The following is a 12,393-nucleotide window of genomic DNA, read 5'->3' as shown; positions in this document are numbered from 1 at the left end:
AAATCATTGAGATCTAAGTAAGGTAAAAGTTCTACCTTATCTCTAATCTCATAGTTTAATCCACTCTGAAATCTAGCTATGGTGAATCTCTCTTCTTTTATCCCCACTCTCAACATGAGTAACTCTAATTTTTGCCTATATTCTTCAACACTCATGTTTCTTTGTTGAAGTCGATGGAGCTTGTCCATGACTTCTCTAGCATAGTAGGCCGGGACATGTCGCCTGTGTAAGACTTCTTTCAACTCATTCCAATATTGGATTGTGTAGTCGCCATGCATCCTTTGGTCTCTCATGATGGATGTCCACCAATAAAGGGCTGCACCTTGAAAGGTTAAGGTGGCTAGGGTCACTCTCCTCCTATCATCTATGTTGTAGCATTCAAAAATTTGTTCAACCTTCATCTCNCACTCAAAGTATTCTTCAACATTATCTCTACCATAGAAAGGAGGAAGGTCAAGCTTAGGTTCTACATGATGTTCTCTATGGTTGTGATGACGCCTAGGAGGGTGTTAATAGTGATCATAAGGTTGGTAACTATGGTGATCACTATGTTGGGAATGATCATCATGATCATGGTTTTGCCTATGAGAGTGATCCCCTCGTGTGTGCCCTCTCTGATTGTGAGTAAGATTGGCGACCATTTGCCTTAGCTCATTCAACTCAGACTTGGTTCTATTGAGTTCTTCTCGCAACTCTATGTTCTCTTGAACTTGATTGATGTTACCTTGAACACTCGAGTGACTCATGCTTGTGAAGTAGAGAAAGTTTTTTCACAAGGATTTGAAAGCCTTTCACAATTATGAATCAAAACTTTTGAAAAGAAGATTTGTTTGTTTTTGGTGAAGGACTTCTAAAGAGATTCTAGAGGTGAAGAAACCGAATAGCTCCCAGGAAGGAGAGGTGAGTCACAATGGACAAGCTTAGAAACCTTGTCCTTCCTAGCCAAAGTTTCTTCTGACGTTTCTTACCCAAGTTTCACTAGAGAAGTCTTTCAAAAGCTTTTTGAATGCACTATGAGATGCACCTATAAACCAAACAAAGGTTTATCTATATGAAACGCACTCCTAAGTATCACGGAGACTTAAAACATAAAAGTTTAGTCGAGCAAGGAAAAGTAAAAGAATGGAAATGAAAGACAATGACAAACGGGCCTATGTGAAAGTGCAAGTGACACTTGGAGCCCCTTGACACACTTTCACTCTAAGAGGTGGGAACTAACTATTACAATGTTGCTTAGTAGATTTGGAATTGCTTGAAAAGCATTTTCCCAAGTTACTTTCAGTTTCAAAAAGAATGAAATGTAATACTCAAAGGTTTCGTGATACAATATGAGAGATAAAATGAAATGTAGCAATCAAGGACTAAAGCCAAGTGTGGCTGTAAAGACTTGCTGAATATGCTTGGAATGACACGGTTTTATTGCTGCAAGTATAGCTGGAACAACAACACAACTACTCCCAATGTCCACAATTGTTGCCTTGTTAGCAAGCCTTCCACTCCTTAATAGGCTACCCCGTTGGAGGAGCAATCTGGTGGGTTAAAATGCACCATAATAACACCATAAACCAGCTGAAACAACAAGTAAAGAGAACATGAAACAACCACTGCACCAAACTGTTATATATGCAGAATGGGTTTTGAGCACACTTTAGAGGTCAAGCAAGTGGAATGCAAATGATATTAAGCTTGAAATAATAGCAGGGACGCACAAGGAGCTTAAGAAGGGCACTAGGAACATATTTTAAAAGCAAGAAAACTTCAAAAACTGCAAAGAAATTGAGTGTGTTGTAACTGTTTGATGAAAATGTAAAACTGTTTGACAAAATTCCTCAATGAACAGCAGATTTATGTGTTTCTCTGATTTGTGCTTTTCAAACTGGATTGCAGGGATATAATTGCTTTTTCTGTATGGTTTTAGATGTGGTTGAACATTGGAAATGATTTAGAAAGTAAATCTCAGCTTTTGCCAATCCAATTTTTCAAAACCAAAAATCTGATATGGTGACAACATTGAAGTTTGGCTGAAAAATGAGAAACAGTAGTGGTGAATTTGAATGGCAGGGAGGTAAATGGTTCAATGACACTTCAAGCAACTTTATATCATCATAATAGATGTATACAAACACCTAAATAGCAAAGAAGGTGATTGCAGTAGACAATGACAAGTGCACTACTTCAAAATGAGTAAAATTTGGTGATGCAGCAGGTTAATATGACTTTGGTTCAAAATTTACCATATGAACAGTAATAAACCAACTTTAATTCACCAAAATTTACTCCAAAAGCAATGAGACTGATCCAAAACAGTAAGGATCTCAAAATGAGGTATACACTTGCATATTTCAAGCAAAAGTGATGGTTCAAGATGTGAAATGGTACCTTGGCTGTGAAAAGAGTAATTGGACAGTGCAAACAAGTTTTAAATGTGCAATTAAACATGTTCAAAAAGATACAATGCACAGAACCAGACACAAGCTCGAAATCACATGTTGAGTTGCTAGTTATGCATCAAAAATGGACAAAACAACAGCAGGAATGAAGAATATAACAGATTCAAAGCTGGATAGATCAAGAAACTGTTAAGAAAGGCCCTAGGCAACTAGATCTAGCTGGAAAATATGAGCTACCAGATGTTAAATGACCTATAACACAGCAAGGATGGTAAGCACGGTGCAAGCTTTGATTAAAAAAAACAGTCACAGTGTTTGAAACCAGATTTTGAGCAACTCAACTACTCTTTTTGGAATTCAGTGTGTAATACAGATTGTTAATACTTGAAACATGTAGAAAATCATCAATTAAACTTGTCTCAAGCATTAAAATCAATAAATCTGGATTGAAACAAATTTCACCAAAGTAAACCTGAAAAATTCATTTTCTGTAGAGTGTTGAGTGTGAAACAGTGTGCAGTGCCTTGAAGTTCAAATGATCAAAGCTGACATGCTATCTTTGCTTTATAGATCAACATATAGCTTAGCAAACGCACAAGATTCAATGAAAACGAAAGAAAACGAAAATCAACGCTGAAGAGAAGCAAAAACTGTGACAGAATTAAAACTGCAAACACATTTGCACATGACAGTAACAATACGGAACATAAAAGAAAGCTGGAATCGAACCAAAATGAATGAATTGCACCGATTAAAATGAAGGAGAAAAGCTATGGAACAGTGGACGAAACACAATCCACTCAACACAAAACGAAAACGAAAAAGAAAAATTCAGAGAAAACAGAACACATAGAACAGAACAACGCGAAATTGATAGAATGAAGGAAGATCACTTAGCTCTTGATGCGTGGATGAGAAACGGTTGGCTCTGGATACCACTTGATGGAAGCCTCCACTGGATTCATGCTTGGAGAAGCTTCACGTAATCAGAAGTTGTAGCGGATGAATGAGACAGTGATGATGGATGAAGTGTGCTCAAGGTGTTTGATGAAGGTCCGTGAAAGATTGGCTATGGTGTAATGGTGAATTCTAACTCAGAGAGCTCTCCTAAAGGGAAAGGAGCTAGAGGAAGTGCAAGATAACAATGCACAAAGGTGAACTTAAGAGTAAAAGCTGAAATTTGGCAGCATTTCTTTACTTCAATTCAAGTTGAATTTACAAAGGATTTGGCTTCTCTTTTATAGATGAAGAGAGCCTATGAGTTGTGTAATGCAAGCCATGAACTTATTACAAATGTGCTGGAAAAGAAGTGTACAATGGAAGTTTGAAATTTTGCACGTGGAAGATATGGATCATAAGCTTCAAGAAGTTGTTGTCCACGTGGTAAACATGGAAAAGGTGCTGCAAGGTGCTGCAAGGTATATTGCACGTGGAAAAGGTGTTGGCAGCTGGTGTATCCATGTAGGAAACATGTTGCTAAATGAAGTGTTGGTCGTGAACAAGTCTCCTCTTGTCTCCTTTGCTTGGCAATTCTTCTAAGTGTTTGCCAAGCCTTATTAATAACCTACAAAACAAAGTAAGATGTATTTAGTTAGAGAGAAACATGCTAAGACTTTAGAAAGAAAAGATTAAGTTCTCAATCAACTTCCCTTTCATAGTTTTAGTGTAGTCGATGCTTCTTTGGATGGGAAGTCCATTTAGGGGTTGCCATCAGAGTTGCTTTTTCCATATGTATATCAGTAAACAATATAGTCTGTCATTTCTCTCCACTAGACAGTGATGAGGCAGTGTTGGAAGGTGATATATTGAAAATGTCAGATTTTTAGAAGATGAATTTGTGATGTGTGTTTGGAAAATTTAGTATGTGGTTTTTGTTATTGTTTGGAAGTTGATGGCTGGATTGGTTAGTGTTGTGATATGGCTTGTCATATAAATGGTTTTATTTCTGCTGAAGCTCACATCCATGTACTTCAGGAAGGTCCTATCACAGGAAGGGCAGCAGATGTCATTGTTGCTGCAAATACTACTACAGAGTTGGCCTTGAGGCTTGTCAGGCTAGGAAAGAAGGTAATCAATTGTAACTAGTTTTTATTGTAGTTGCATCTTTGTAATGGGTTGATTTGGATTTTACAACATGTTGATTTCTTGAATGTGTACCTTTCGATGATAGTTGTAAATTCAAGTGATATGTAAGCATGAAAATTGGAGAGAAATTAGATTGTTTCATGTGTATTATTTGAAGGAATTTCATTGCTCCGTTATGTGCCTTGTTGATTTTGATCTCTAAATGATGCAAACTATCATGAGCTATGGATAAACTCCGATGAAGCTTAATTGTCATAGTTACACTGATAGAGGTCATTTATGGATTTTCTCGTGGTCTTTCCAATCATTTCGACTGCAGTGTGTTGTGCATTCTGCGTGATGAATTCTGTCTTGAACTTGCATCGAAGACTTCATTTGATTTTTGTTCTAATTGAAATTGTTCTATATCTCTCTTATTTCTTTCCAGTTTTTCATGACACATATTTACTAACGAGATGTTTAACTTTGGCTTGGAGGTCTGCCTCATATATAGTTGGAGGTTGACCACGGTTAGAACGAGGTGGAAGAATATATAATAGTAGTAGACTCAATGTTTGGTGTGCTAGTGGTCTCACGCAGTCAAGAATCAATTCAATGAGCAATTTCATCTAAATTAGTATTATCATAGATAGGGTCAGAAGGTACCTATGAAGAGTCATGTTGAACCTTTGGAGAAGATTAAGCCAATTGGTTATGATTAAAAGACAAAGAAAAGAAGTGTCCATATTTAGGATTGGCTCACTTCCTGCAGAATGATCTTCACACAATAATTTATCTTCACAATCAAGCATTTTAACATCATGATTATGCACTTCACTTTCATTGTCATGCTCATTAAATGTCGCATCCATAGAAATATAAAATTTCTTTGATGGTGGATGGTAAGCACGATAACCTTTTTGAGTTAATCCATTCCCAAATAAAACACATTTGATCGCTCGTTCTTCAAGCTTTGTATGTTGATGTGGGTGTAAGTGAACATATATAACACATCCAAAAAGATGAGGTGATAAATAAACTATGGGAGGAAGGATACAATGATCAGACAACACATCAAAAGGCCTTCAAAAGTTAAGCACACTAGAAGGGGTTCGATTAATAAAATAAACAACATAGCTCACAACCTCACCCCATAAATGAGATGGGACATTACCATCTATCAAAAGTGATCTTGTCACCTCTAATATATGTATATTTTTCCTCTTAGTCACTACATTTTGTTATGGTGAATAACGACATATGTAGTTTGATGCAAGATGTCTTTAGAGTTCATGAACTCTATTAATTCAGTCTTAAAATATTCTCTTCCATTTTCTGATCGAATAACCTTAATAGATGTGTTAAATTGTGTGACAACCAAATGATAGAAGGAACGAACCACATCACTTTTATGTGTAAACAAATATACCCAGGTTACTCGAGTACAATGATCAACAAAACTGATAAACCATTTTTTTCCATTATGTGTAGATTGTGGGGCAGGGCTCCAAACATCTTTGTGAATTAATGAAAAAGGAAGATCAATTTTGTTATTGCTTAAAGGAAACACAACACGATGATTTTTTGCTATAACACAAGTTTCACAAAAAAAAAATCAGAAATATTGCATTTAAGAAATAGTGATGGAAATAATTTTTTTAAATAACCAAAAGAGGGATGTCCCAACCGTCTATGCCATAACCAAATTTCCTTTATGTTTTTATCTTGTATGTGATCATTCGCAAGACAAGCCAACCCTCTTTTATGGTTTTGTTGTGAGACATTTTCAAGATAATACAAATATTCACTCTCTCTACCACTAGTAATCTTCTCCTTGGAATGAATGTTTTGTAAAAGACAATGGGTTGGCTAAAACAAGGCAATACCAGAAAGTGATTTGGTTAACTTGCTGACAGAGATAAGACTACAGTTTAATGTAGGAACAAATTAAACATAAGGAATTGATAAGGAGGGTGAGAGAGATACAATACTTATACCTTCAATAGGAGATGAGACCTCATCGGCATTAATAATAACAGGTTTGAAACAAATAGAGGAAAAATTAGTAAATATATGATGATCACAAGTCATATGATCAGTAGCACCTAAATCAATTATCCAATTACTACCCTTAGTAACAACAGAAAAATTAAGGGCAGAGTCAGATATACCTGACTTGGTCACAAATCATGTTTCTCCGATTGATTTTTATAGGAAGAAGCCATCAGAAATATTCAATGGAAAAAAAGAAGTATTGATTCCAATATTGTAGAGGATATCAGTGTTTGACTCTGATACTATTTTAAAAGGTTTAAAGAATAATTTTGATGTATTATTTCAAAGGGTAGAGTATCATATATATACATACAAGGATCCTATAATTCTTCATCTATTAAAGGAATAGCAATAGCACAAATCTGCACAAATTATAATAATATCTGAATTATAACTAACACAATATTGCCTAATATCTGTTAATATATTATTTGGCATATCTTGAGAGTTGATATGTTCTGCTTCTAAATCAATTATAACATCTTGCTAAAATCGTTATTTAGTGCTGATTAGTTATGATTTTGTATTTAATTGGATTCCAAGGGACTGCCGTATACAATTTTGATGGATGTCAGATAACACTTTTTTTGAATGACTTGCTTGAATTCCCTATTGAACATTATTGTTTCTTTGAGTCTAGGGTTGACTATATTGCATTTTAGAGTGTGCTTGTGTTTATGTGTGTACAAACTTATGTTTGCTTGTATTTGTGTTGTGTTTATATTTTGTTCTTAGGTTGTAAAAATGTTCTTATAAATGTGTATATATTAAGGATTTAGGGTACTTGAAGATGATAAATTTGTTGAAATGTAAATTAATTTTGTGTTTTAGGCTTATAAGATAAAAGTCTAATATTATAAAGACCCAAATAGAATTCTAGAAAATCTTATTTAGAATGATGTACAAAAATATTTATATTGGAATTACTCTTTTAAGTAGTTTATATAATCCCTTTACTTCATGTCTTCCATAAGCGAAATAACCCTTTCCGATAAAAAGTTGTATGAAACATTTTCTTCAAAATCTTCCTACCCTCAAACTTTCTTTTGTAAACAAATATGCATATACATTACCTATGTGACAACGGAGGACTCAAAAGTGAAGCATGATAAAAGTTGAGTACTAGATAAAATCATTAATTATGATCACATGAAGATAAAATTAATAGCAAATGAATACTAGCATACCTTTGCTTTTTTTAACCAGCATAATCACATATGAAATTACAATCAATATTTAGTGACAGTTCCTCACTTCACCTTTAATCAATATTCATGACTGTCACACTTTTAATCTCACACATTACATAGTACAAATAATAATGTATTTTATCTTCAATTGGGTAGAACAACACAGAATTTTTTTTTTTTATAAAAAAAAACACAGTCATACCTAATAAAATAGAAACACGTTCAACTAGGTAGAATAACACTTTTCTTTTCTTTTTCATTTTCTTTAAAACACAATCACACATAATAAAATCGAGACAGATTCCTCTTCATCCATTCTTTATGCCTTCAATCTCCTCTTAATTACTTCAATAATGGAGTCTGCCACATAGACTCAACCTAGACGAATTATAAAAACAATTACTATACTTTCATTAAAGCGATTTCAAGCGATTCACTAGTCTCATAACTAAAATATGACAAAGAAATATTCACTTAAAAAGATATGAATAAAACTTAAAATGACACTAATACAAAATTACTTAGGTATTAAGACGTAATCATGATGTTATGCTGTGAAAAAGTGCTTTCTCATTAATCATCACCTGCATGGGCATAGAGAAGATGACAGTAAAACTCACCCTAAAAAAGATTAACAATTGCAATGGCAGTAGTTAATATTTGATGTACGACAGGTCCGCTATCTTCCGTATCTGAAGTATTTGTACCATATTCGCTATCTTCCGTATCTGAAGTATTTGTACGATATCCACTATCTTCCGTATCTGACGGATTTGATGTAGTAGAAGCATCTGGAGCCTATTTAAAGCATAAGACCATATACAACTTACTTTTAAGCATGATGCAACTCAAAAACACATTACGCTAAAAACAATGTTCTCAATTCAAAGCGCCAATAACTAGCTTTGTTTATGGTTTTCTTATAAATTCTCCCCAAAGAAAATGTACAGTATTTATAATGAAAATGATAAATCATAGCAGTTGATAAAGAGAAATTAAGAAGAATGTTACGCAGGGCCCTATACTCCTAATTCTATTTACCAAATTAAGACGTAAAAGCATGTATACCTCTTCTTCAGAATTTCTGAGCAGAGCAGAATTAAGATCAGTTTCCTTTCGGGGTCTCTCATATTCTGAATAATGCCACCTTGTTGGATTATCTATTTTGTAGAATGCACTGAAAATTTTCATGGAGCTGCACTGGATGACGTGGACTTCCTTCAAGGATGGAAAGTATAAAGTAAAATTGCCCTCGTAAAAGCACCTTAGCTCATCTAATTTTTTAAGAGACAAATCTTGGAGCTGCTCAAATTTTATTTCTACGTTCTCATCAGATTCCTCCCCCTCCTTTGCTATTATTTCTTCCATTGATTCACACTTTTCTATCTCCATTCTTCGAAGTTTATCCAAACTTTTTGCTGTTGAAGATGTGAACAAATATGACAAGCTATTGCAATTTTCAACTTTTAAACATATCAGATTCGAGAAAGACACTCTGCATGTTACTATGTTTTTTAAATTCGAACACTCAATGATTTCAAAGGTTTCTAGATTTCTGACAAAGGGTTCAGTCCATGAGTTTTCTAAGCCAATGGAAACCAACTCTTGAAGGGACTCCAAGCGTAATTCTTTCAATTGTAAAAGAATTTCACTATTATTAGGTCTTTCATCGCAGAAAATCACTTTGAAGGAACTGTCACACACCACAAGCTTAATCACATTTGGCAACTGTTGTAGAAATCCATACTCTGAAAATTCAGCAAACTTTTTATCAAAGCACAGAGCCAGGACTTTTAACTTGTGTAAAAGGTTTCTCTGAATTTTCCCATCGACAACCATCTTCAATTCATTTTCACCCACTTTCAGATTTTCTAAGTTCGGTGTAATTAGCTACAAAGAGGAACCAATAACGAAGTGAAAGCAGTTAGCAAAGTCATAGATTCAACTCTCTGTATAAAATTGAAATGGTGAACTTTTATACCAAAATAATCCCGATAATTAGTGAAAAACTGACATTTCAAGATTAAATAAAAATAAAAGATGTGAACAAGACCATTTAAAAGACAAAAAAGGATTTACTAGGGAGACCAGGTAGCTGCTCATAAGGCAGCAACCATTTTGATTTAAAATTAATTTTCAGATGAAAAGTTTGATAAAAGAGATGAATAGTGGTTCCTATAGGAAGAAAATAATGAAAAATATTTCGAAGGTCGGTAGGAGATTATTTATCAAGATTTACGCACTTTTTAAGGCATTATATATATTTGATAAAAGCATATGTGTGAGAATGTATATGTTATTGAAAAAAGAAGAAGCGCAAACCTGAAATGTTGGTGCTGCATTGAAGTTGGGCAAATCCAAGAGTGTCAATGACGTCAAACAGGAGAATGTAAGATTAGAATTTGTTCCTTCTGATGAAAGAGCTGGATTAGCCTCTGTAACTTCATTACAAACTGTTTCCAGATTTGGCAGCTTCCGTAAAACTAAATTCTTGAGAGGAAAAGTGGTTGAGGTTTGTGTTGTACATTTAACATCAAATATGGTTTTGACAGAATCACAGTTTTGAACTTCCAATGTTTCCAATTTGGGTAACAAAGAAAGTAAAGTGAAAGGTAGCACTGCATCATCTGATGAAATTTTGCATTTATTCACAATCAAGGTTTTCAAGTAAGTGAAAGAAAAGTGGGGTATCTGCAGTGAGAGACACCATATCTCTTGTAGGTCTGCCCTATCTTTAAATTCAAGACTCTCTTTCGATTCCGATGATACAATCTTTCGAAATCAGCACATGTAAATGAAAAAAAAAAAAAAAATTAAATTAATCTTGTATAAGAATTACCAAGAATTCAGACTTTACAGTTTTCCTATACAAATAACCAACATTACTTATAACTAATTACTCACAAATACATGCATCAATTTTAATACTTTTTCTTTTCATACTACATTTTACCTCCACAATTCTATTTCGGGACATTGGGAATTGCTAAAATATTAGGTACATTTAAAGTTCTATTTAATTCTCATAAAAATGAAAATAGTTTCTACGCTCATCCTTTGATTAAAAAAAATATAATTTCCTTTGGCAATTTAAATATAGAAGTTAATTATAAACAAAATCTCTAACTATTTTTTAATTAACTTTGTCATTGATTTGATTGAGTTCTATAGCTTTTCAAATTATTATTTTGTTAATTTTTCTAATTTGTTTTTATGAAGTTTAGGAATATATAAAAAAATATTAATTTAAAAATTCAACTTTCATAATAGTAAAAGCTTGATGAATGAGAGTAAATTCAAATATAAGGATGCAAATTACATCTTCACTTAATTTTACTTTGATTTTACTTTTAAACTATTTTCTAATGTTTTCTAAATCTATTACTAATATCCAGAAAAACAAATTTAGCAACTTAATTGTAGAACTTTTAAATGTTATTAGAAGTGACATTTTTTATTTTAGTTTTTAACCTTTTATATTTATATCTATTTATCTTTTAAAACAATTATTAAGTTTTCTTTTTATTTTTATATAAAGTATTTATTATTTTTATTTTTTTTACAGTAACAAAAAATTAACGTTTCTAATATATTTCTAAATAAGATAATGACAATGATAACAAATTATTTTTTCTATTATTATTATTATTATTATTATTATTATTATTATTATTATTACTATTATTATATTTTTATATTCTTCATAATTTTCATTTTATAATTTGTAGGTTATACTTAAAATCCAATAATATTGATTATAGTAGATTTATTTAATTTTTATCATTTTTATTTATTTATGCATTACAGATGATTAATTTTATATCTATTTTTAATTTACTTTAATTATCATATATCTGTTTAAAAATGTGTTATTTTTACATTATCGTAAATTTGTATAAATATAATAAAACATAGTAGAAGATTAATAATAAATATTCTTTATGATAAATATATAGCAATGAAAAATAAAATAAATATAATGATAACAATTTATTAATAAATAAAAGTTATAAAAATTTAAAATTAATTAAAAACATATATTATCAGTAAAGATACTAAATTAATGTTAAAATGGCATATAAAAAATATTTGATTCTGTTCTATTTCTTTATATTTATAAGTTATTTTAATTAATAAATTTACGATTTACTATGAGTACGTTAATTAAGTTAAATTTAATTTAATTTGTATGGTTATTGGAACAATGTTTCAAACCATCAGTTTATCATAATTTTTGTCAAATAAGATTTTTAAAGTAATTTATTATGAAAATGATTATAATTTAATGATAGAGAATTTAAATTTTGTTAACATATAAATTATTTGCTTTTTGAATGTATTTTTGTTGCATTTTATAAAAAAAATGGAAATTTGTAAGGTACAATATATCTTGCTTACTTTAAATTTAAAGAAAAAACAAGTGTGTTTAAAATAACTTGAGATAAATAAATAAGTTTCCTATAATTAAAAATGATTTAATAAAACTTTTCCGCAAAATTTTTAACTTGAAAACATATGTTATTTTATTTATGTCTTCCTTACTAATAAGTTTGAGCCTTAAAATATGAATATTAAGGTACCAAGATTAAAAAGTTCCTTGCTAGCCAATACAATACACAATTTCCATCATATACTTAGATATGTATCATAAATATTCAATGAAAAACAATAAAATTAAGGAAAAACTTTTTTTA

The 12,393-nt window shown here is 31.8% G+C and overlaps 2 protein-coding genes across 2 annotated transcripts in view; one reads left to right on the top strand and one right to left on the bottom strand.

Moving 5' to 3' along the window:
* LOC106774290 overlaps positions 1-4,840 on the top strand; it is a 16,494-nt gene extending 11,654 nt beyond the window's left edge. Inside the window, exon 6 of the transcript XR_002669631.1 lies at positions 4,365-4,840. The gene's annotated coding sequence lies outside the window, so the exon portion shown is untranslated. The remainder of the gene's footprint in view (positions 1-4,364) is intronic.
* Positions 4,841-7,745: 2,905 nt separating this feature from the next.
* The window catches only part of LOC106773176, a 96,432-nt gene continuing 91,784 nt past the window's right edge, over positions 7,746-12,393 (bottom strand). The window contains exons 17-18 of the mRNA XM_022786000.1: positions 8,320-8,497; positions 7,746-8,077 (exon numbers count right to left, since the gene is read on the bottom strand). Of these exons, the coding sequence (XP_022641721.1) occupies positions 8,321-8,497 (177 nt within the window). The 3' untranslated portion in view covers positions 7,746-8,077; position 8,320. The remainder of the gene's footprint in view (positions 8,078-8,319; positions 8,498-12,393) is intronic.

The sequence above is a fragment of the Vigna radiata genome, chromosome 9 (assembly GCF_000741045.1).
Source record: "Vigna radiata var. radiata cultivar VC1973A chromosome 9, Vradiata_ver6, whole genome shotgun sequence".
NCBI lineage: Eukaryota > Viridiplantae > Streptophyta > Magnoliopsida > Fabales > Fabaceae > Vigna > Vigna radiata.
The sequence above is the reverse complement of the archived record's forward strand: the minus strand, read 5'-3'. Positions and strand labels throughout refer to the sequence as shown.